Source organism: Falco cherrug, chromosome 3 (genome assembly GCF_023634085.1).
Source record: "Falco cherrug isolate bFalChe1 chromosome 3, bFalChe1.pri, whole genome shotgun sequence".
In the NCBI taxonomy this organism is placed as follows: Eukaryota; Metazoa; Chordata; class Aves; order Falconiformes; family Falconidae; genus Falco; species Falco cherrug.
Genome location: NC_073699.1, coordinates 41,804,251 through 41,830,205, shown reverse-complemented (window position 1 = coordinate 41,830,205; position 25,955 = coordinate 41,804,251). Strand labels below are relative to the sequence as shown.

Here is a 25,955-nt window from a genome sequence, read left to right as displayed (position 1 = left end):
GAGAGGCTTGCAAAAATAAAATATATTAAAATAATGGTGCTTCCAATATGTCATTTTTTAAAAGTCATTTGTCAATTGGAGTGTTTTGTTTCCCTCAAATGTCTGTGGGAACCAGTACTGCTATTAACCTTTCACTTAAATGAGGCCCTGTCTTACAGGAAAATATTATGGGGGAAAATAAAATAGTGAAACTTTCACAAACAGATGCACATACATACAGAAAAGACAATAAATACACAAATATTTATTAGCCAATCTCCTCCCCAAGACCTTGCAACAGGAGTTGCTGGGCTGAGCCAACATAGGAGTCGACAAGTTATTTCACTGGCCAAAAACCTATGAAAGAGGAATAATAGAGCATTATGCTACATGTGCTCAGAACAGACGGAAAGACTCATGGGGAAGCAGGAGAATAAAAGCACAGATAAGACAAAGAGTCTGGAAGGAAGCCAATGTAATACAGCAAGAAGAAAAAGGTAAAGAGCAGGGAAGAAAAGATAGTCCAAGCCAGCCCCTTGCCTTCACATAAACGGGCAGTGTCGTGTATGATTTTTATCCTCCAGAAGTGGCAGCAGGTTGAAGATTATTATTAGCCCCCACAGACCCCCAGGGTGCTTTTGTCACTCTGGGGCCTGGGACCACTGCAGTCTTTGCCTCTGGCCACGCAACTGTCATCCTGTGCTCTGCTGGGGCTGAGTAAAGAAGTTAGTATCAATAGCTCTTGACACTAACACCCTACTGAAATGGAAGTATTAGATTTACCTTTACTGTACTATTATTTCAGGATGTCTAAATATGGAGGTATCCCTGCATCAATTTTAAGTTTCATGCCGCCAAGCTCTTCATCACAAACACAAGTACAGAAACTTCAGCATACGTAATTGGCAGAAACACGAGAAATGAGCAATTAAAAGGCACCAAACACCTTCCAAAGGAGGATCATTTTGTCTGCTTGCCATCACCTACCACAACTTTGCACCCCAAAGTAGACAAAATTATGAATAAATATTAAAAATGATTAATAACTTATACAAAACTAAAAGTCATTCACTGCCAATGTGCAGGCTTGATTGCAATACTGGGAGAATATTTTGAGTGCTACAAAGTATTATTAGAATTACAACAAATACTCAACATATAATTTACTTACAGAAATCTCAATCACGTATCGTAACTTCAACCAACTCATATCCTCTCTAGGGTTTTCAGCATCTTACTCCATCATTACTTCAGAAAATACTGAAAACTTTTTTTTTCCATTCTATAATTTTGCAACTTGATAGCAAACTGTCCTGGGTTTGGCTGGGATAGAGTTAATTTTCTTCCTAATAGCTGGTACAAGGACTTTTCAGCTTCTCATGCCTGCCAACGAGAAGGCTGGAGGGGCACAAGAAATTGGGAGAGGACACAGCCAGGACAGCTGATCCAAACTGACCAAATGATGTCATGCTCAGTATATAAACTGAGGGGGGGGAAGTTAGCCAGGGCTGGGGCAGGATCGCTGCTCGGGGACTGGCTGGGCATTGGTCAGCGATTGTATTGTGCATCACTTGGTTTGCTGTGGTTGATTTTTCTCCTTGAGTTTTGTTTCTCTTTCTCTTTTTCTTATCTCCCCTTCCCTTACATTTATTAGTATTATATTTTAGTTTATTTCAATTATTAAACTGTTCTTATCTCAACCCATAGGTTTCACCACTTCTTTTCTGACTCTCCTCCCCAACCCACCAGGGCAGGGGAGGAATGAGTGAGCGGCTGCGTGGTACTTAGCTGCCGGCTGGGGTTAAACCATGACACAAACACACTACACAGCGCTGCCTTTTGAAAACCTGAAGACGGATTTACATTCACCAGACATAAAACAACCTGTCTAATGGCCACCCATCAGATAGTCACGTAGTGGGGAGCTGTGACTGCCTTTGTGTGGGATCTCATTCTCATGTTGCAGCAGGTACTTAAAGAGTGAGAACCCTTTTTTTTTATTCCAAAGGAATTTTGATGTCCAACTCCCTTTGAAGCCTCCCTTCCTATGTATCTTTGAAAATCTGATCTTCGATTTCTTATCCATTTTCCCTTCCCGCTTGATATGAAAATGCCTTCTCTCCTTCCTTCTGAACATCCAAAAACGAGGGCAGAAGCAGCTCCACACCCCTAACGTGAATGAAGTGTAGTTGCTTGGAAAACCGCGGCTTCTTCTCCCAGTCTTCATCTATTCTTTTCTATTCCAGTTGCATAAATCATCATCACAATGGCCCACAGGCTACTGTTTCTCAATCTATGTCATCCATCAGAACTGATTAACATTCTTTGGATAAAAGTAAAGATCACTGTCGGCAGAAACTGGATGCAGTTGTCCGCTATGGAAAACAGCTTTGCCACTCCTTTCAAATTTATTGATTACTCACAGCCTTTCCCCTCTAAAGTGTAGCTACCAAAGTGAGCACTGTTGTTGGAATAGCCACTAGCTGTCTGATAAATTGTTAACGAATGGCAATTTTATTAGCTTCTCTTGTTATTGTTTCCTTAACTCCTTCAGTATCAACCCACCACAGCAATTCACTGACAAAGGATGATTAGAGATAAGGCACAACTAGGAACATTTTGATCCCTACTTCAATTATCTTTTTTTTTTCTCTTTAACAGGTTTTCTTAGGCAAGTCATACAGGGCCAAATTGTGACCAGTGTTTGCTGATCCCTACAACAGAGGGTATTTTGTGGAAAAATACTTAAAGAGAACATGGAAGCCCCCAATACTGCGGTATTTATATTATCAACACCACCTTGGCACACCAGGACTGATTTTTCTGAGTGCCTTCAGCCAGACATTTTAGTGTTACTCCTCCGCATTTCATTCTGGGAAATTTCTGACTGGTCAAGGTCTATAATTTCCTTGTTACTTCCCCACCACTGGTTTGAAGACCATGCCACCCAGCCCGGAGAAAAGGAAGAAAAAATCAAACACCAACAAAGTAATTATTTCTTATTAGCTATGATATTTTTTTAATCAAGATGTTAAGGAAATGCTACTTTTCGCCTCACCACACATACATCCAGAGCTATGAAGACTGCCTCATGATCTGCCACAAACTTAAAAGGATAGTCTTTTTTCAACAGAAATCATTATTGTCTAAAAGAATCCACAGAGAAATTGCTGCCTGAGACAGAAGTAGTAAACCTGACTTGTTTAAGAATGTTTATATAAAATAAAATAAATAGCAGTCACCCCAAACTCCTTGGATTTCTTCAGCTGCAGTCCTCGGCCAGCACTACCTGATCAGTTCTGCACTGCAGTAATTTTGCTCCACCAAAGTGAAATTAAGCACACAAAGAGTTATTATATAAAAGCTGCATGCAGAGATTAAACTCAATCACACAACTAAATCCCCATTCAGTGCTTTGAAAATTTACCACTAAGTGTGAAGCTAAAAATATTAGCTAATAACAGTGAGCTATCTTCCAACCACATCCTCTTGTAGAACAACATCAATAAGAGACAAGTCTGAAAATGTGCCTTAGAGGAATTAATGAACATTTGTTTGAAACAGAGCCATTTCACTTTGGGACAGGTTTTTTTTTTTTCTTCTGTTTTTTTTTTCCCCTCCCCCTCATCTAGTGAACATATCCTGCACTTCAGGGTATGGAAATCTGTTGAAATCACACCCATAGTCAAATCAAATTTAACATATCTTTACAAGATATTTATAACATGCAAATACCTAGAGGCCTTGTTTCTCACTCACATGAAGTTCCCTCATGCCAGAAACAGAGGGCTCTTTCATGTTAGTGAGGATGACTGTGTGTAGCAGACTAGAAGCTGGTTTCACATATTACATTTAACCTGTGAAGATTCAGCAACCCACATCCCCACTCCACGTGCAGCAAGCAAGCAAACCATACTGCAGCATTTTAAGAAAGGTGTTGGGCAAGCCCTTATGACTGCATCCTTACAGTCTGCACTTGTGTCTCAGCAGGACTCTGCTTCAAGAATCTCAGAAAAAATAGTTTTACTTCACCCTTCCTTAAGGGAGAAAAACAACAAAAAAAAGAAACCCTTGCTTCGTTTGCTCCATTTTTTTTTTTATAAGCCTGTTTAGCAGCTCAAGGAGCCCAAACCAAACATTTTCTCAAGATAAAACAGATCAACAGTAAGAATTCCACCTTTAGATTCTTAGGCATCTGCTTCGCTCACAAATTTTGTCTCTTGGCCGGTGCCTAATTCAGAAATAAATTACTCTATAGTTTTTTTCACAAACTTTTCCTTATTTGTCACTTAAGAGCAATCAGAGACAGGACTTCTCAGCTGAGCAAGTTTAGACCAGAATCGCCAAGCACAAGCTATTTCTCAGAACACTTTTTGGACAACATCTGAAAACACATGCTGAGTGCCCACGCCTGCTGCGCCCACCGCAGCCACCCAAACCTGCGGGGCTCTGTGTGCTAGGGCTTAGCAACCAGTCTGCAGTGCTGAGGAGGGTCATGTCACCTGAGGGAAAATTGCAAACAAAAGAAAACCGTTTGGCTTCATCTCAGAAGGTAAACACGTTATTGCAAGCTACAGCTTTCTGGGTAGCATTCATCCCAAAATTAATAAACCTGAACTTCAAAATTCTTGCGTCAGGTAAATAAGATACCGTGTTTTAATTTACTTTCTTTAATAAACTCTGATACCTACCTAGAAGTTGGGATAATATTTCCAAAATTATTTGCCATCTGAGGTCAGCGCGTGAATAGATACAATAAATGGCTCATTTCCTGACAAAGAAATATTAAGCACCCCGTTTTTCAGAGTGCATGCCTCTGCACACAAAACCTACTTAGAACAAAAAGTCGAGCCAGATGGTGAGCGTCTTTCAGTGTTGCAAGGAACACTCATTTTTGTGCTACTAAAGAACCTTCAAGTTACACACAAAGTACAAAAGCTGGTGAATTTTACAGCAAAGGCTTTCATGAGCTAGAGGAACTTTAATTTGAAATGGTCAAGCAATTTTATCCTGTACCAAAACTGGTATATACCTGATAATATGATATAAAAATATAATAATATACTTGGCTATTTAAAAGGCAGAAGACTCATCTGTGAACATAAAATATTTTTCTGCTTAAACTACATTAACATATCAAGCACTTTAGGTACTCCTTAAAAGGCTACTTTTTTTTTTTTCCAGATAGCTTAAAATTCGATTGCAACAATACTTTTACAGCAACTGCAAAAAGTAAATTATACACAACTCTGGCACAAATGCCTGTTAATCTGATAACCCATGAACCCTCCCCACTACAGAGGACTCCAATTAGAATGAATAACAGAGATGTTTGGGGAATCGAGGGGGGACGACATCTGTTTGATTGACATGTGCCTTTCCTGGAAGAATGCAATGCATGCCCATAATCCTAAACAGTCTGACAGCACTAATATGACCCAATTCTTAGGAAAAAAAGCCGTATCTCTGCTGCAGCGGTTGTTTAACTATACATTTATATTGAAAAGTAATATTAAAGCTGCATGACTCTTTTCCAGTAATGCATTAAAATCTCTGCTCACATAGCTAGGAAAATGTCATATACGATCTTTCCTACTACTGCCACAGAAATGTTACAGGACAGAGCATTTTATGCTGCTTATTTTATAAAGCCTTCTGTGTTTCATTATATGTATTATTATATGCATTATATTTGTATTATATTACCATCAAAGCTGTTAGGTTGTCCTGCTGTTAGTATTTGACTGAGAACAAACATAACTTATCATCTGCCTGACTGCTTCTTGAAAAATAGGTATCAGCTTACCCCATTGAATTACTACACCTGTTTGAATTTTGGCCACTCTATCAGAGCAGCAAGCTAGCCTGAGGAAATTTCAACACTCAGGTTTTTTTATTAGCCTGCTTGAAAAAACTTTCATAGCCTTAGGAGCCTGCAAAAAGTGAGAACACAGAAATACCAAAATAGTGAAAAAGACTGAAAGATTGCATTTTGTAGTACGACAACTGTAAACACCTCCTTTTTTTCTCATCACTAAACTACCCTTTCAGGTTTTCTGGATTATTTTTTTTAAAGCTCTGCACATACTACCTTCTCAGTCCATTCAAACCGCATGAAAGGAACATAAACCTGGAATGAACGCTATTGCTGAAACTTGATAATAGTAACCACTAATAAACATTGATCATTGGCTTTACACACCATGTTACATAAACATGGAACACATAAAATAGTATAACATTTTCTCTATATAGCTTACTGACTGCAAGACAACAATGCAACAAGGAGAAAAAACGAACTGTGAAAGAGTAAATAAATGGCGGCTCACCTTCTGTGCCATTGGGTGTCATGGAATTATTATTTATATGGGAGTTATCAAGTTTTGGACCACTGGGGGATTCACTACTACCACTTAGTCGTCTATGTGGGCTGGCTAGATCCTGCATTTCCATAGACCTGAAAACAAGATGCAACTAGTTTTAGTGACATATTCAACATGGATTACAGCGGAATTACCTATATGAGATGCAGCCCACTATTAATCAATATTCCAAAACCACTTACTAAAAACTGAACAGCTTCTCCCAACTTGATCTTTCCTTGTGCTAAACTCCTTTTGTAGCCCCCCGTACGATAATTATTTTTGCAGCTTCTGACAGAGTAAAATTGAGACACAAAGTACTGTACTTTAAACATTCATGTCACTTTGTATTTTTAAGATGGGTACAAAGATGGAATCCCCAATATATGAAGACACATGTTCTCTTAACAACAAATTAACACTCTGCTTTTTCAAGACGTACCGTTCAGTGGCAATATAATGGGCCTCCAAACCAAATAAAACACTTCAAGCAATTGTGGAAACCTATCATCTACTGACAGGGAATGAGATATTCCTGATGTATGTGTTTACTCTGGCAAACTACTTAATTGTTCCTCTGTTTCCGTTGAAACAAATGCAGCATTAAAACATTATTATGTCTGCTCACTTGTTTGCTTTGTGGATTACATAAAGCGTGCCCAACTGAAAAGGGATATGACCAACATACAGTGAATCCATATAGGCGTTAGTATGCCTTAGCACTCTGCTGTATCTCAGCAGCTGTTGCTTAGTCAAAAGAAGAAGAGACCAATTCCGGTTGAAAGCAAAAATGAAACCTTTATACAGCATGCAAGCAGCTAATATTTCCAATTTGTGTTTTTAATAGCCTTACATAAAAAGGCCAACAGCCATCATCACCTTAAATTCCCCCTTGGTTGATGCTGGGGAAACTTATGCTTGAAGTGCCCCATCCTTCCGTTTCTTTACACCTAAAACTTTTGATATTGTTATTTGATGTGCTCGGTCTAAGTAATTGCTCCCAGTAGAAATTTCATAGGTTACTGTGCCTCCAAGGCATCTGAACCAGTAATTTTTCACTTTAAAAGAAACGCTTAGGCTCTTTTAAAGACTATTAAAATTATATAAAAAATTCCTCCCACGGTAATTGTATCCTTAAGCCTATGTGTCATTTCAGCTACAAAGTTTTCACATTTTAAGTGAGATTTTATCATGAGTTTCAAACACAAATCTTTCTTTTTATATTTCATTACCTAAATCAATCTACAAGTAGAGAAGGATGATATGGCAATGAGTTTGAAAAGCCAGTAACTAACATAAAGTCAAACAATTCAGTGAAAAAGCGTACATGCTCATGGTTTACAGACATGGTTGCACACACATAAAAGCAACGACACTCCAACACTTACTCATCTGCCTAATGCGGAAAACAAGAATACTTACCACCTGAAGTTAGAAAAAAAAAAAAAAAAGAGTAGAACACTTGCAGAAAAATAGCAATTTTCAATCAAATCCTTACCTGCAGCTTGAGGAAACAGCAACATCTGAACTGCTTTGGGACTTCTGCACCTGTAAACCAGGGAAACAAACAGAAGCCTCTATTACTCCGCTTTACTACAAGGCCTTAATTTAAAGAAAGGATATCACCACAGATGACAATTCTGTTCTTTAAACCCAAAAGGAGAGGAGGAGGGCGCGGTGCCCGTGAAAGGCATATTGTCTTTAAATTGAAGGCTCAACTGTTGTTTCCCCGGCAGGTCTCTCTCCCTCCTCCCCGCGCCGGGGGACGGCGGCCAAGTGACGGGATAGTGATTCATCAGGGGCCCGTGACAGCTGCAGAGGGGCTCACTCCTCCCACGGCACAGCACGGCACGGCACAGCACAGCACGGCTCTGCCGCACACCCCCACGAAGGTAACCCCGCCGCACTGCCCGCCGAGGGCAGAGGGAGCCGCGCCACCTCCGAGCCCCCCAGCATCCTCCACCCCTCTTGCCTCTTGTTATGTATCACCGGCCGAGTTCTCTCTTCCTCCCATTCCCTTAACTCCTGGCACCTTCTTGCCCCCATCACATTGGCCTTCCTCTTCCTCCGCTCTTCGCCATCCTTCCCCCGCATTTGGGCAGTGGGGAACCCACCATTCTGCTCACCCCAAAGGCGAAGGGCGAAGCAAGCCTGAAACCATTTTGGGGAGGGGGGACATCAAGCGGCAGGTCTACCTATGGTAAAGATGCTCAATATATGACCAACAGTATTACACAACCGTCTCCATAACAAGCCCACCTCCAGCCAGGGCGAATTAGAATAAAATCCCCCACAACACCGCACAAAGTCTTTCTTGTAAAAATTTCGGCCACTAATGAGATTTCTGATAAAATGACTTAAAAGCACACTTTGGCTAAATAAACAGGAAGAAGCTGTAGCATTTACCTCTGAGGTCACTCATCAAGAAAAGGAATCTGGTTCCACTGGGAATCCCAGCATTAATTTTCTAGTTTAATAAAACAGCTCCTTTTATAACTCAGGTGAGTAGTAGATTTTTCATACTCTATTAGAATAAACACCATTGCTATGCTAACAGACTCTTCTCTGTAGCCAGTAATGATTGTCAGCAGGTGATAAAATTCAGATGAAGATACGCTGCTAGACACTGTTAGCTTAAAAGCACACAAAAGCTTCTCTGGGCAAGGTATATATCCTCTTAATGTCTGCACTGAGAATCCTTCATGTGCGTTTCCATTCAACCTGAACTGACATCTCTTAAACGATCACAGAGCAAAGACAAGAGAGATGAGGCATTTTAAATGCCATAAAAATCATCCAAGCAAATCCTACTTATGTGTCTGTAGGGTGGGGTTTTTTGTTATTTTTAATCACAGACAGAATTACTACTAGCAAGAGTAAACAACTGCTCGGGGCAGCCAGGCAATGCAGAACATTACAGAAGATGTGAAGAAGCATGCAAAAATGCATGCTGAAAAACATCAATCTTTTTGTAACTGGGTACTTAAAGTACTGCATAATGTGCTTTTCAATACATTGTCGCATGCCAAATCAAACTAGGCAAGCAGACACATTCAAAACTATGTATTTTATTTTAAAGATATTTTTTTTCTTTTCAGTTCTTTACCCCAGAAACTGCAGCAGAGTGCCTTAGGATATGTTTCTGCTGTTACTTCTAAGCACCTGGAAAAAATTATAGGTGAGAACTAAGTTGCTTACAGAGCTATCTTCACTCCCTCTTGCACAGGATCCTTTAAAACATATCTTTTATAATAATAAAAAAAAACCCTTCCTTTTTCAAATAGATGCTTTAATTAACTGATTATTCTCCAAAGTGCCCTACAGTATTACACATACTTCACTAAACTCCAAAAAACATTTAATCCTCACTATTTTATTTACCCAAATCAAAAAAAATAATCACCTCTGTACACTTATAAATATATCTATACACACACACACGTGCATGACTGTGTATAGAGAGATTTTGTTTTCAGATTCATGGGACTAAGCAAAAAAAAAAATGCAGTTCATTCAAAGTGAATTAAATATATACCTTGTATGTCCCCTAACACTCTATGATTTGTGAAAGTTCATATCCACAATCTTCATTTTCATTAGACATACTTTAGATATATTCCTTTGTGTCTCAAGGATTATTTAAACCATGTGTTGCACGTTACCATATTTAAAAATGACTCTTTAATCAAAATAACTTTAAAACAACTAATCCTCACTTAGGCTGGTCAGCTGAATCCACAGAGTGGTCCAGGAAAAATAAATCTACTCTCAAGAATGCGAATGCAGACAACAATTAGACACAGATGTGAGTGAAATTAGTTACAGTTTACAAAATGCTACACTTCACATACTTTCAGTTTTTTATGTGCAGTACAAAATTACAACGTAGTAAGAAACCACACTTATGACGACCAGTTCATAGAATAAAAACGTTTCTGGGTGGCGTGTGCTTGCTCTCATATATTCTCCCATTTTGCCGACAGATTTCTGGATAATTGAAGTTCTGCAACAAAACTCACATATCAAACAAAAAGTGGGAAAAAAAATGCAACAGCCTTACCCAGCCAGTCAAAGGGGCACACAAAAAAAAATATCAAAAAGAGAAAAAAGGAGCTGTCACTCACCCTTCATCCTCTGTGCTCTGCTTAAACTAAAAATGTCTTATATTCTAAATGACATACACACTCCCCTTAATACCTAAAAAATATTACTGTGTATAATTTTATTGTTGTAAGTAACGTTCACATCTTTCTCCTCAATACGGATTGCAGGTCTGGGCACTACACAGTACGTGGCGATAGCAAAGCTACTTAAAATTCATCCATTTAAGAATCTTAAATCAGTAACATCAAATTCTGATTAGTTAATGAGGTCTTTTAAGTTTGCCTTTTTTCTAATTAAATTTATAATTCTTCACAGATGTAGGTTTTGTTGATGTTCAATTTGTCTCTCTCATTTTGTTAAACCTCACATAGTACTCCACCAATCCATTGAATAGCCACATTAAATCTGTTAATACCATGCTCTTCAACCCCAGAAATTATTTCCAGAAGGCAAACTTGCTTTGAGAGATCATCAAACAAGACTTAAGGTACACATTTTATCACATTTTCCCTACCACAGAGCTCAGGATGCGGAGGAAAATTCATGACTTTTGCACTGTTTATTATACTTTGCTAAATTACAAATCAAAAGCATCTGACAGAAGATCATGTATGAAGCCAAAAAGTTAATAATGTTCTGTGAAAAGTAAACTGTAAATGGGAAGGGATTCTAAATTTCAGCAGCACAGAGCAAATAAAATGTAGGTACTTGTCTAAATTACAGGTTTTCCACAGTATTTTTGCTTGCTAGGAGCAATTTTTTTTTAATGGCTATAATTTAAAACATTTTTCCAGCTGAAAAGAAATTTTCTACGTGAAAATAAGAAGTTAACCCAGAAAAATATAGCCAGCACACACACTTTTTCTTGAAAGACAGTTCTGCTTTAATGAAGCAAATTTAAACGACAATGGCAGTTTTCAAATCAGTGTTCCCCCTTAGGAAAGAAAAATATCTGTCATTTTTAGCAAGGGGTAGAGGGAGGGAAAGCAGACTTTTCCCCCCAACAGCACTCTTTGCCTCCTTGAAAGTGCTATGCAATCAGTATCAACAACCAAAATGTTAGAAAACTACAATGCAAATTGGCTACAAAAAGGCACCTTACTGGCAACACATGAAGCTGGGCAATACTTTCACTCTTCCAATAATTGTATCACTGGGCTCTAAGTGAAGAGGTAAGGCTTTCTCACTAGATACTCACATCAAAGGCAAATTGCACTTATTAAAGCAGAAGCAGGTAATTAGGTAATTACAGTTATTACATTTTTAATTACTAGTTTAAATTCTTCTAAAAGTGCTATCCTGCGTGCTCATTTCATACGCTTATGAATGAAATGTTTTGAAACCCCACGACTTTCTTCCCTTTAAGAAAGAAGTACTACAATGTGACAATGCTCCTACTATGACCAGCCATTTAAGAATGTCTTTCTGCTTTTCCAAGATTTTTTTGGCTCCCGAGAAATATTTCATACTTATTGCAATTCAAACAAAATGATTACTCATTCTTTATTCTCCACTCTCCAAAGGCGAAGCGTGACTCGAGCTGTCTGTCACTGCGCAGAACTGCTGAGAGGGGATGGCTGCTCGCTCCCAGACCCTACCAGGCCTTGGGAAAACTCTGACAGCAGCGAGGTGCTTGGCTAAATACCGCGTGTCCTGGGCTTGTGAGCAAACATAAACCACTGTGTGCATGTGTGTTTATATGCGTAAAAAGTATATAGTGTGCATACACACACGTATGTATTTACAGATACATATGCACATTAGTTATTTATTTTGCACACCGAAACAGCAGTCTGTGCTCTGACAGATGCTTTGCGAACCGTCTCAGTACGGGATGGAAAATAAAAGCTTCTTTATATGTGGTGTCTAACATGAAAAACTTGCCACGATACACCGCTGAGCATTTCCACTTCTTATCCCAAATTTCTCTCTGTGATAGTTTTTAAATTTAAACAAATGGCGTGAAATATACTATGCCCCCCTTCTTTTCCCTGAAAGCTTTTATCTCTTTTGCTTGCCTCAGTTTGAAACGTTTGCTTACCAAAAAACCCCCAACAAAACCCAAGCACCTTCTAAGAAACGTTTTTAAGTGCACCGACACCTTTAGTTTTCCCGAACCACCCTTTCAGTCCAAAGGGCTGTCCTCCCTCTCCTTGGTGTTTGTCAGGAACGCCGGGAGAAATACCTACTGGGGAACGTCCTGTGGGTCTGGGTTGCTCAAACGCAAGATGTAAATTTAATGAGACTTCCAAAGGTCTTTAACTTCCTCGTTTTAAGACGATCGTTCTAAATGAGCCACCTAAAGTGTCAATAAATGTCAAATATTTCGGTTGCGTAGATGTTTGTTCTGTCATTTTGAAACGTCCTCCTGTGGGGATCTGTGTGTTTTCCTTGGTGTTTGGGAAATTTAAACATATTAAGCAAAAGGATTTCCTGCTTCAGAAAGCGCTGTCAAAACCTCTGTCAGGCATTCTTCCCTCCAATTATTTTTTTATTATTATTATTTTTCTCACGCTCTCATGTCTGTTTCAGAGAGGTCTACGGGTTTCCTATACTACGTGCCTATCCCCCCCCTCCCCCCCAGCATCTCACCATCACGTTATTCCGATCTGCCGGACCATTAGCACTCTAGGAAATCCAACAGGAGAATCCCCAAACCCGGCTGATCACGAACAACAGACAGAACCGCCCCAGCCGGCGCTGCGGGCAGCCCACCGGCTCCGCCTGAGGCACGGCCGCACCCGGCCGGCGAGAGCTGCGCGCCGCGGCGCTCCGGGACGGCAGCGCCCGCCGCTCCGCCGCGCAGGGGACCCCGCCGCCGCGCACCGGGCTGCGGTGCCCGGGCCGGTGGCACTCGCCCTCTGCTCCCGGGCTTCGCCTGCCCCGCTCGCCTCCCCCGCTGCCCGCCGCGCCGCCCCGGCAAGCCGCTGTCAGCGCCCGCGCCGCCCGCTGTACTCACGGTGCCGGGCGCGCCGTCTCCGCGGCGCGCAGCCTCCGCGGGCGCGGGCTCAGGGCGCGGCGGCGGCGCCTCCCATGGCGCGGCGGGGCAGCGCGCCCCGGGGCGCGGGTCGGGGCCGGGGCCGGGGCCGGGGCCGGGGCCGGGGCCGGGGCCGGGGCCGGGGCGGGCAGACAAAGCCGCGGCGGAGGGAGGCTGCCTGCAGCCCCGCCGCCTGTTTGCTCAGCCTTGTGGGTCTGCCCAGCAGTGCCTGGGGGCACGCTGCCGCTCCCGCGCCCTCTCTCCTCCTCACTCCCCTTTTTCTTCCCTCTTTTTCTCCCCCCCCCTTTTTTTTTTCCCTTTGGATTTTGTTTTTGTTTTTGTAATGCAAACCGCAGCTATTCTCTCGTCCCGACCTTATTGGTTTAACAGCAACAACTGCAACGAGGCTTGCGCGCTCTGAACTCAACCTTCCCGCTTGGGCGCAGCGCGGCCGCGGCTGCCGCGCTGCGCGGGCAGCTCCGGCTGCGCGGAACCGGCGCGGGCGCTGCGCGCCCCTGCCCGCGGGCCGCCCCCGCCCCGCGCGCCAGAGCCCCCGTTTTGCACCTTCTTCAGCCGCAGCCCTGAACAAGTCATGAATCCCTCGGGTCCCTCCTCATCGCAAAAGTTTAATCGTGTGTAGATGCGTCCCCTCGAGTGAGCTGGCTTTAAACAAAAGCCGTGCTAATAGAATAACTGCAATTAAAGCGACGCTGTATCAACGAGCGAAGCTAAATGAGGATACTCACAGAGGCTCCTAAGCACACAACCAGCACGCACGTCCGGACATGCCGTTTTGATTGGATATGTAACAGATTTGTTCTCAAATATCTGAGATTCTTGCAACCTTGTAAAGAAAAGGTCTGCTAAAACTATTTAAGCCGGCCTTCTCCAATTTAAAGGTATTTATCAAATAAAGTATCTGGACCTTTTAAAATGGTTTAAACAGCGCAGATACGCGAAATACCCATACCCCTAGAAAAATTTGTAAATACACTCAAATTTGTATTTTACATTCTTGCTACTCACCTACTAGAGTTTTACAGTTTTACAGACCTTACAAGTATTTCCAAAGAGAGAGACGGTTGCATAGAGTTAAATTTGTGCATTAAGTAACAGTAACTCTTTAAAGCTTAGCTTTTACCAATCAATAAGTAATTAAGTAATTTCATTACTAAGCCATTAAACTGGAATGGGTTTATGATACATTTCTATTACAGCACTTCCAGTTGCTCATAATTCAAAAAAAACCTCTTTTACAAATATATACATTATGTTAAAAACATTATAACATATACTGTAACTAAATTTGACCGGGGTTCTCCGGAGCATTTCCACTTTGTAGACAGTATCTTTCAATTCATGTAACACGTATTTTTCTACACTTTTTCAGTACACGTAATCCAAATATGATGAGGAAAACAGCGTAATGATTCGCAGTACCAGAAAAGTCTTAATACTACACCAGGTCTATAGCACTACATAAAAAAACCCCACTTTATACTGTATAAATAGATTGAAACAGAACTTTTTTTTTTTTCTTTACAAAAATCTGTGGTTATTCGCTGCTAATATATCCTTACCTTCAATTAACTAATCTGTGAGTGAAAGCAATACTTCTAGAGGAGAAATGTCTTCTGGCTACTACATCCCAGTAAGCGAGACATTATTTTGTAGCAAGCACACTGGGAATACTTCAGGAAAGCAGATCGGTTTGCAAAGCTACAAGTCAACCTCGAGCTTTGAAAAGGCACCTAGGATTTCATTTTGTTTAGCGGAGAAAAGGGATCTCGGGACAGTCACACACCATATATGGGAGCCCAGGTCAAAACCAGCAGCTTTCCATTGGGCCCGTCGGCGCAGCCAGCGCAGACACCATCCCTTCACCTCTCCACACTCACAAACTGGGTCTCGCGCCAGGAAAGCTACTCATGATGTCCTACACTAAACTGCAAAAGAAATACAAATTACTTATTACAGAGGCATGCAGTTTTGTCAGGGAGAATTCACCGAAATCCTGAAATACATGGCTGTGCAATCATTCTGGACAATGTGCTTTCAGAACAGCCGTGTTCCTCTGGAAAATGCTTACCACTGAAGTCTTTACCAGCGTTAGTAAGATCATCTGTAAAAACCCTACCCAATCCTACATAAAGACGCACGTCTTGCTTCACTGCCTCTAGGAGCTCCATCTATGACATGAAAAAGATCTGGTGCATACTTTCAGGAAGCAGAAGCTCTTTTTTTTTTTTTTCCCCGGGATAAAAAACTCAAAAAATATCATATGCTTGTTGTAAGGTACCATCTGACACTGGAAAATGTAACTCAAAACCCTTTCTCAAAAATAGTGATACTGGAATGAAGTTACGGAAATAAAAAAATGATTTAAAAAAAAAATTATGACTGCGACTTCCAGTGATGCATATGAATTTTTGCATGTCTGTTTCATTCCGTATCTGAAAAAAAAACCAACAAGTACTGCAAAAAAATCAGTTTTAATGTTTTAAACATAAAGCTTACTGAAACAGTCTACTGTTGGTTAGAGTTCATAGTCCCTAATGGGAGTTTTGTCTAAGTAATAACTTTAGGAGTGTGCCCAGTCTCTGTATTTAATTAAACTAAGAGAGATACACACACACACATACAGAGCTTGATGATGTGATGATAAAAATGGGATAAATTACACAGAGGCTAAGACGATCAGAAAAAGGGTGTTGACGATGCATTGCAAGAAAAGAACTGGCTTTGAATTTTTAATCTCTTGTGTAGTATGGCATGTAGGCAGTATGGGAACTGAAGCCATATAAATGATCTAGATGGAGGATATAAGATAAAGTAGGGTCCTCTGTGTTTATACAGCCATTAAACAGTGCCTTAAAGTTCTTTATCTGATGTCTGAAGATTGGACTTCAGATTAGTGTATATCATTACCCCATGGTACAGTCTAACCTATGAACTCACCCTACAGCTGATACCATGGACCAGATCCTCATTTGGTTTACATGACTGCAGCTTTTTTATTTCAATAGCTAATCTAATTATGCCAGCACCTATTTGAAACCTATTTGAAAGAGGTTTCCTTACTTGGCTTTCTGGTTTTGTTCTTCCAACTGCACACCAAATCACTTCAGGCTGCGTCGCTGATCACTGGCACCCCACATCAATGTTAAACCACAATTGCACTTAACACTGGGTTTGGAACAGAGATTTCAGCGAGATTTGTAGATGTTTACATCGTGCCCAAATTTGCCCTGATTCTGCATTCCTGCTGATGCAGCTGGCATCTCAAGAGTCTTAAGAACCAAATGACCAGCCCTATTACACAATATCAAATCCACAACAAGTATGCTGTTACAACTGTTACTCAGGCAATATGGTTTTAACTCCATATACAGTGTCACACGCTTGTTTTAGCACAAGTAAAGCAGGTCCATCTTGAACACAGTATTTACTGGGCACTTAGGTGCCACAATTACAGACGTGCTGATAATGAAGAGACATTAGATATAGGATGGATATGGAATAGTGCGATGTTTGCATGTTTGCCTCTAAGTAGGAAATGCTACGGAAATATTTAATATTAGAAATAGGCCCAGGAAGGGCACACTTTGCTAAAGCAAAAGATGCATCCCATGGCTCCTGAAAGCCACTGCCTGGCTCTTTGCATAACAACTGCAGTGCAACGTCAGAACCCTCTGAAGCAGGCAATATCCCCCCTATGTCTCCATACAAGTTTTATCTTACACATAGCAGCTGTTGCCTAGAGACGTCCCTGGCTGGAGCAGAAGTTCGCAGCATTTGACAGGAGCCCTTATTGTCTTGTGCTACTCACGTGAGCAACAGTAGAAAGACCTTGGCAAATACAAACAACAAAAAGTGACAGAAACCAACCATTTTAACTGTTGTGTCCAAAAACTATCACTGTGATTGAGAAGGACAATTGCATTATATTCTTTCAAGATGCACTGGATAAAATTAATAATGAAATATGGTCTATGTGTAACGTGTTATAAGAAAAGGTCTGTGTTGTTAACCATCATCCTTAGTCAAAATGTGTATGAACTCCTGGCCCCAATGACATCTTTGCTAGTTTGCATGCAATTGTACTTGGTTTTAATCAACAACCTGTATTAAGTACAGGATCATTTTGTATACTTTAAAATAGGAAACAGTAGACTTTATTAATCCCTAAGTAGATACTGCTTTAGCTTTTTGAATGAATGCATGACTTTATGTGATTCTGAAATAGTTCTTGACAACTGTGATATAAACAAATGCCGAGATTTTCCACAGGAGAAACGGTCAAGGTTTAGTTTGATAGCAAATACCTTTCCCATTTTTTCACTTTCCAAAATCAAGGTATGTTTGTTTTTGAATCGTTACATCTTAAAAGCATTATGTAAGAGGGGGAAAAATATATAGTGCAGATATATATATAAACTTACACACACAAACAGTGTAAACTATAAGTACTCTAACGGCAAAATAAATAAGTAGTTTGGCAGGGTGAAGGGAAGGTTTCCTACATGAAGGAAAGTTTTAAATATATCTAATACTGTCGTCTTCCTTTTGGTAACTTTGTAACATCCAACTGAAAACTTCCTACATTACTTTTCTCTTCTAGAAATCTCATGAAGGTAGTTACACTTACTACCACCACACAAAACTACTGGTAAGTTTTGGTCTCGAGCATCTGAAGTGGATGCTCTGCCCAAAACTAAGGGCATTGCTTTTCCCTAAAGACTGAGACACCAGATCTGTGACACTCTGAAGGCAGAGCTCTGAGATCTACTCCTGATTTAAAAGTAATGTTGTTAGCTTTTCTAACTACAACACCCTTCATTTAAGCATTGCCTTAGCTATTCAATTGAACTACTGAAAATTACTTTCCATCTTCCGATAAAGTTCAATAGTTTTACAGGGGGATTTTTAATACTGTCTCTGGTAACTGAGAATCACTGAAAACGTCACCTTTTTATCCACAAAACACTCAGCTCAAAGGATACATAAACATGTTGGTAACTGTTTATAAAAGTAATCCCACTGAAGGCAGAGTAATTTTCTTTGAACAAAGTTATTTGGAGAATTAGCTGTTTGCAAGATAGGGGGTGAAATGAAAGGAGTAAATTGCAACCTGTGAGTATCCTTGAGAAAGAGCTCATTTTTCTAATTTACATTCAAGCTTTCACTCCAGCTCAGCATGGAAACATAACTGCCTAAAAATTGAAAATAATCATCCTTCACTGTGACATGTGAGCAACAATTTGCTTACAAAAATGAGCAAGTCAAAACAAATGCACCCGTGATGATGAGGAGCAGTTTGCTAGCACTCTTAACAGGCGATAAAAGCTATACTCAGTAGTTCCTCAGAAGACTAAGTTGCACAAAGATCACAGTACAAATGAGACATTACCAGTGAGCTGACAAAATAATCAAGTCCCGTTGTTCTGTAAAGACTATAAAACACATCATTTCCCACACACGCCATTCTTCCGTAGTTTGTCCTCCCACAACTGTTTAAGTCTGCCTCATCATTCCTTTAGTGCTACTAGCAAAAAGTTTGAATTTAGAAACCATTGCAAATTTTTTTCACAGCAATAACTTACATTTTTGCCAGTGATATAAATACAGCGCACTCTATAACATGAGTCAGCTCAGTAATGCCAGACTGTCTTTTCTCCGACTATTTTCCATTAAAATGAACAAACCCACTTTGTCAGCACCTCCTATAAGGTGAAAAGGGAGATGGAAAGTTCCTCTTTGTTTTTCAGCCCTGAGTTAAAGTTGTACTCAAAATTCTTAATTCTGCAAGAAAAATGTTTGTTCGCTAACCACAGAAACAATAGATTTATTTGTTGCAAATTCCATTTTGTTATTATTTCCTAAATGCATTCTGTATTTTTTTCCTGAAGCATCATCCATGTCACTGTTCAACAGTAGATGGAGCAGTGGATCATTATTGTATTTTAGTTATTTGTGTCAATTATTGCGTAATTTTTCAACTGCTGACAAATAAAACTGCACAGGCAAATAAAAAAATGTTATAGAGAAAATAATTGTTAGTTAAAGCATTTAAAATAATGATGAAAATTGAAAGAACAGCAATCCAAGCTCACTTTGACAAATTATTAAGACAAGCCTGCATTGGTGACTAATATAAGTGATTCATAAACACACATTCAAATCACAAACCTTGCATTAGTTGAATACAGTAAACATGTATGTCCTTAACCTTGAAACATTCAGTCACACATATTTCTCTTACGACGATCAGGAAGGGTGAAGCATCTTCTAAAAGTGAAGTTCATAAATATTCCACAATTTGGGCCTTGTAACAAAAAGGAAAAAGTGGAAGTCTAAGTTACAATAATCATTACAAGGACAATTTATTTTCACACTTGCACTAATTGCTTTTTCTGTAAACTGTTTTTAAGAAATTTACCACAATGAATTCTTTTGAACCTTACAGTAATTATACCATGACCCTCATTTGTTCAGCAAAGGTTAGACTCTCACCTAACTGTAACCATATAAAATTAAGTGTTTAGTTTAAGATAACCATCCCAAGTCTCATCTTCAGTGGAGAGAGACAGGCACTTCCAGTCACGGGGAACAACTCAGTTTGTTGTTCTCTCCATAGACACAGATGATGGCTTAAGCTAGCTCTCAGCTTTTGATGGCTGTGGCTCCCCCAAGAATCCAGACTTTGTTGAACCCAGCACTATAATTTCCCTTAAAATCTATTGGGTCTCAATAGTAATTGTATTCACAGAAATCTCAATTGCTGCATGCTCTATTTTGAAACTTTGTAGAATTACTGAGAGTCAGACTACCAATATTTGTTGTTAGAAATCAAGGCCAGGGGAAAACTTCTCAGATGGCTTCAAAGTCCCAGTTCTCATCTCCAAGCCTGGCTCCCTCCCCCACTTCCTTCCAGCAGCATTAACTTTTTCTCTGCAATCTCACAAATCGGAAAAAGAGTAACCTCTAAAGCTGTTTTAGACTGAAGGTCAGAATTCAAAGGATTGGTAACTTTATCCGCAGAGCCTTGCAATCACATTGCTATTGGAAACACACCCAGAAGCACCAGCACTTGAGATGTTTTTATTAAGCAATGTCAATAGGTACGAAATTTGAAGGTTGGGTGCGTTTTTTTTTTCCATACTGTAAAGTTTATCAAGACTCATATTTGCAAGAGATCAAATTGCTTTCTGCCACTGAATTTTAGTTTAAAGTTCTCTGAGGTAAGGAAACTGGGCTCTGTGTTACATGCTAATGAAAACAGCAGCTTTGGTTTGTTTATCCAAATACTTAAAGAGAGGCACCTCTTGCAGCCAAAATGTAAACAAAGCTTAAACTTTTTTTACTGCTTGGATACTTCCAGGCTACTAATACAGATTTTTTTTTTTTTAATTAAGTGCATTATACAGATTTTCTACATATATTTCCTGCTGGACAATCTACCTTTCCAAAGAAATACTTAATTCCTAAACCAATTATTCATAATTACACCTATATTTTCAACCCATGAACATAAGACTACAGATCCCTTTCAAACCTAGGCTCAAGAGAAAAAAAATCAGAGGGCAGGCAGTACTTTTGTCCCTGCAAACCTGTCATTAATTTAGAGGGAAACTGGTTAAAATAAGGATTTCAATAGGGTTTCACAGGAAAGAACAAGTGAATGCTTGATTTCACTATCGAAAAAGCCAATCATATACCATGCCCCACTGTCTTTTAGCACATTTGCATGCACAAAGGCTGAAGCACTCATATCCACCCAAGTGATTTATCTGATGAAGTTCTGAAAATGTGTCTTTAAGGGTGCTTCGCCTTTTATAATACGGGAATCTCCATACACAACAGACTCCATTAAATAATATTGCTAAACTAGATGCAGACAAATGAAAACACCCTTTGCACCGGATGCCAATTTATGTGTGGGAAGGCACAGCACAGGTACTGCACACCCAGCAGTGGCAGAACACTCTCCATGCAGTGATACCAGAAGAATGCAGTAACATAAGGAGAAGAGGACACAAAGATACACACAACAGAAGACAACTGTATGAACAACTTGAAACAAAGGTGGATGAGCAGATAAGCAGTTTTTAACTCTTATAATTTGATTATAAAAAACCTGTAAGTTGGCAGCTATCAGCATAAGTAATGTGTTGAGTTCAACTCAAAAGTGCTTATTTATTTCCCATTGGTGCATCTGGTGCCACTTTCCTTATATTGATAAGCAGGGTACCTTTGCATATCTAGGCTGATTTTTAATAGCTCTTCTGAAAGTGGCAAATCCTAAATTAGAGACACCTACGAAAAAAACATAGATTTAGTAGCCTAAAAATGCACTAGCTTTAAACATACTCCACCAACATACTCCACTGCAGACAACTGCTTATTGAAGTCAAAATTATACTGCTGCAGACTGAATGCTTCAAGCGATGCCGTATGGTGCCTGGAACACAAACAAGGGCTCCATTGCCCTGGCTCAGGGCACTGGGGGTGCTGCTGCCTGCTCCACCAAGCCACAACAGGCTGTGGCTGTATGGGAAAGCATCCCCAGCCCCCCCAGCCACTGATGAATTGCTTCCCCACCCCTTGCCACAAAGGCAAACAAGCACCCAGGACGAAGGCTCCCCCTCCTGAACCTTAATCCATGTCTAGAAAGGGTTTTCAATTCAGAAAGAGCCTCCTCAAGAACTGCATGGTGCCTACAGTAGGGAAGGGGGAGATCCAAGGGATGGAGAGTGGCTGCCCCTTAGGTGGGTACAGCCTGGGCACCACAAGGCTCTTGTTCCTCCATGAGACCCAAAAAGGCTGCCACAAACCAGCAGTAATACCCCTACAATGCATTTCTCTTCCCTCCTATCCCCCTTCTCACAAGAACTTCATTACTTTTAGTTCTAACCTTCTTATTTAAATAAGAAAACACTGTTAATATTTCCACCTACAAAATATTGTGTATGCATCTCTAAAGCTTGAATTAAAATATAATCAACTTCATTTTAAGTTTCTTTTTATGGAATTGACCTCAGACATATGTGGTATACCAAGCACAGCAGGGGCTTTATACAAATCTTTCTCTATTACTTGATGAATTCCAGGATTTGGCTCTTGTTTTTCTGGTCAGTAAGTAAATAAATAGTAAATGGTTATGCAGTATGCATCATGAAGTAACAACTCATAGGTCAACTGGTTTTTTTAGAGCAATTGAATACGGAATTGCCTAAAATTGTTTTTACCATCTGAAGAATGTGCAGGATGAAATAGGTTTCAGCAGGTCCTACATCACAAGGTTCCTGTCAGCCAGCATTGGGGTCTGTTTCAGCCCAGGCCACCGCCCTGCAGTCTGATCCATAGGTACCAGTCTGTGGTACCCATTAATAGCCCTTCTGAGCTCAAAAGGGCTGTGTACCAATGTTGGAGTCGACGCTCACAGCACAGGTTACAGGATCCAGGTCCAGTTATCTCTTCATGTTTGGATGCACAAAGTCCACCAAGACACCCGTTTCTCAGAATTTGAATGGGTACCATAAAACGACTTCAAGTGAGCGGCAATGAAAAAATAGCTGCAGGTTAATACGCAGTAAAAATGTTTCCTATTAATTTAGTAAGAAAAGTGGACTTCAGAGACCCTGAATAAGAGGTTTGAAGACCACTGTTTACGTTTGGTTTAGAAATTCATGACTATGAATAAAAAAAGAATAAATCACAGTGAATTAAGAGATCGGTTTGAGACACTGATTTGCTAAATCTTAACACTCACCTAAGCTTGCTTGTTAACTTTGCAAGACATAAGATTCTTTGTTTTAATAAAACTGCAATGTACAGCTTAAAGACACTTGCCAAACTTCCAACTTCAGCTCTGTTTAAGCACATACATGGCATTTCTCTTGCTAGAAAGATCCATGTATAATACCAACAAATATTCTTCCCTCAAATAGCTGAGAACTAACAGCAACGTGAACTATTGGCAATCGGAAAGCAGTGACATCATTTAACAGTCAACAAACATGAAAGTGTCTATGCAGGCATCACTGGAAATGTGATAGCTTAATAAATAATAAAAATAGTGATATCCAGACTTTATAAGATTTCCACATATCAACATGCCATAAGCACATAGGTGTCATTTACTCAACGGACTGACTAATTCATTTCATACGTCCTTGATGAAAATTTGTTTCCTCCAATCCTAGAAGAACAAATAAGCCACAGCACCCTTCCCTGCCTCACATCAAATGCAATGATATCCAAATTAACATCTCCGTAGGGTGGATTCTACTGGAAGAAAAGGTAAATCCAGTAAATTTTGTTTGCTTGAATGGATCTTGGATTAGCTCCACAATTTGAAAAATCTCAAAGAATTTACTCCTTTCTCTGCTTGCCTTCTGAAATATGCAAATGGATTCACAAAACAGATCTTAAAAAATAATGAATTTTGAAACATCCTTTTATGAAAGCTTGAGAGAAACAAGTATGCTTTGAAAGGTTCAAACTGATGTTCAGCCTTTATAAGTGATTAATAATACCTGACCAGGAATACCAAGTAAAAGTTAGCATCTTATTAATGACTGTTGGTTAACAGTTACAACGAAAAAGAAAACTATGACAAGGTATTAATATCATGAGTAATTATGCTCGATAATTATGAATTCGATAACCAAGTGAAAGGAGTATTTTTTCTTGCTTACCAGAAAAAAAAGCAAATACCCCCAAACAGCTCCCACCTCCAGGAATTTGCCTTAGCTTTCAACCTAACTTAAAATGCAACCCAAGCAACTGTATTGGACATCATCTAAGAAAACTGAAGTAATTAACGAGGTCATATAGGAACTGGTGCTTAAATTGTGCTAGTGAGCATAGTGAGTGCCACTTCCCTTGCAGACCTGAGCACCATGCTCAGACTATCAGTCCCTGCTGCCTAGGGCCTGCTGGCGTTCAGAAAACATCACAACATCCACATCCTCAGGCAAATGCTATTTGTTAGGGCTGGACACAGCACCTCTTGCAGCACAGCACAGCTGGGCTTGAGGGTGAAAAAAAATTTATTTTTTAGGGAACCTTCTGCCAGCTAAAAGAGCTATTCCTAAAAAAAGTGTTTTCAAAATTTCCCATAATTTTTTTTTTCAAACATTTGGGCTGAAACAAATGAAACCCTGATTTCCTGCAAGTCTAGAGAACATAAATTTACTATTTAAAATTTGTTTGGTTTCCTCTACCTGCCTGCAATCGCAACTCTTAATTTCATTAGCTGAAATCTGCTAAATGCATCCCAATCATCTTTTCGTAACTCTTACCCTGGAAAAGCGTTTCATTTCTTCAGTCTTGATCGCCTTATCTGATTATTTCTCCATTTCCATAATATCTTGTTAGCTCCAGAAATTACTTTTCAGAAAATGTTTATCAGAGAAGTCAACGTGTTGTCCAACACGCTGGTGTCTTGCCTCTAACCACATCATAAATATTTCCTGAGGAGTCCGCTCTCCCACACAGGGGTGACTGCCTTACTGCCTGTCGGAAGCTTATTTCCCTTCTCTCAACTTTGAAGATGAGAGAAGAGAGTGGATGGATTTATTAGATCTCCTTTGTGTTCACTCTATCAGCTCTCTTGATCTGAACCACTGAAGTAGGAATCACAGATATGCCAAATTGTACTGGCAGCGGGGACAGTCCCGTGGCAATACAAGCTGGCTGGCGCTGTTTTGAAGCAGGTCCTGCTATCCAGCTGTTCATGAGCTGCCATCCACAGCTGAGGATGCCCACATTCACCCAGCACAATTTTCCAGATCTCTCTCAATCTACATTTTGGTTAACCAACTTAGACAATTTGTCTTTATTTACCCGAGTTAGTTAAACTCTCCTTCTCTTGGGGAAGAATCACACATATTTCCCAGGGGAATCTATTCTCTTACATTCTCCATAGGATAGAGAGGGTGCTCATATTTTGCTTGTGACATACGGGATCACTCCCGCTGATACTGATCAATTTGTTATATATTTCTCCTTACCCCTTTAACCATTCCTACACTCACTAGGAAGGTTGTGAGCAGCTCGGTCCTATTGGCGATGTGACTGTTTCCTTTTTCAGTCCGTGGTCCCGGAAAGGAACTTCGCTGCTTCACAACTTCAGGGGAGGAGGATGTTTGAGTTAAGGTAGTTTTATACAGAGAGAAAGCATAACATTTCTTTTCTCTTTTTTTGATCTTTGTTTGGTATCCACTATGCAGTCCATAGGGCAGAGGAGTTAAGATAAACTGACAAAGCCTATGACAGACTAATTGGTGATGGAATTATTTGGCGAAAGACTGCTGCTCAGTTTGACAAGACTTCAAAATGTAGAAACCACTTGGCAGACGGAAGCACAGAGAAAGCTGCAGAATATCTACTTTTCCTGACATTTTTTTTTAAAGTTACATTGATTCAGAACTATTCTCATTTTGCAGGCATTGCCATTCTTCAACCTGCTGCATCTGTCTTCACAAAGCAAAGGGGGTAGAATAATGCTAACAGCTGAAATTAGTTTG

At 40.1% G+C, this 25,955-nt stretch overlaps 1 protein-coding gene across 10 annotated transcripts in view; it reads right to left on the bottom strand.

Annotated features, from left to right (window-relative positions):
- EYA1 (EYA transcriptional coactivator and phosphatase 1) overlaps positions 1 to 25,955 on the bottom strand; it is a 168,578-nt gene that overhangs the window by 79,029 nt on the left and 63,594 nt on the right. For all 10 annotated transcript variants that reach the window (XM_055706029.1, XM_055706027.1, XM_055706024.1 and 7 more), the window contains 2 exons: positions 7,840 to 7,889; positions 6,309 to 6,436 (listed from right to left, as the gene is read on the bottom strand). In XM_055706029.1, coding sequence (XP_055562004.1) covers positions 6,309 to 6,436; positions 7,840 to 7,889 — 178 coding nt within the window. The remainder of the gene's footprint in view (positions 1 to 6,308; positions 6,437 to 7,839; positions 7,890 to 25,955) is intronic.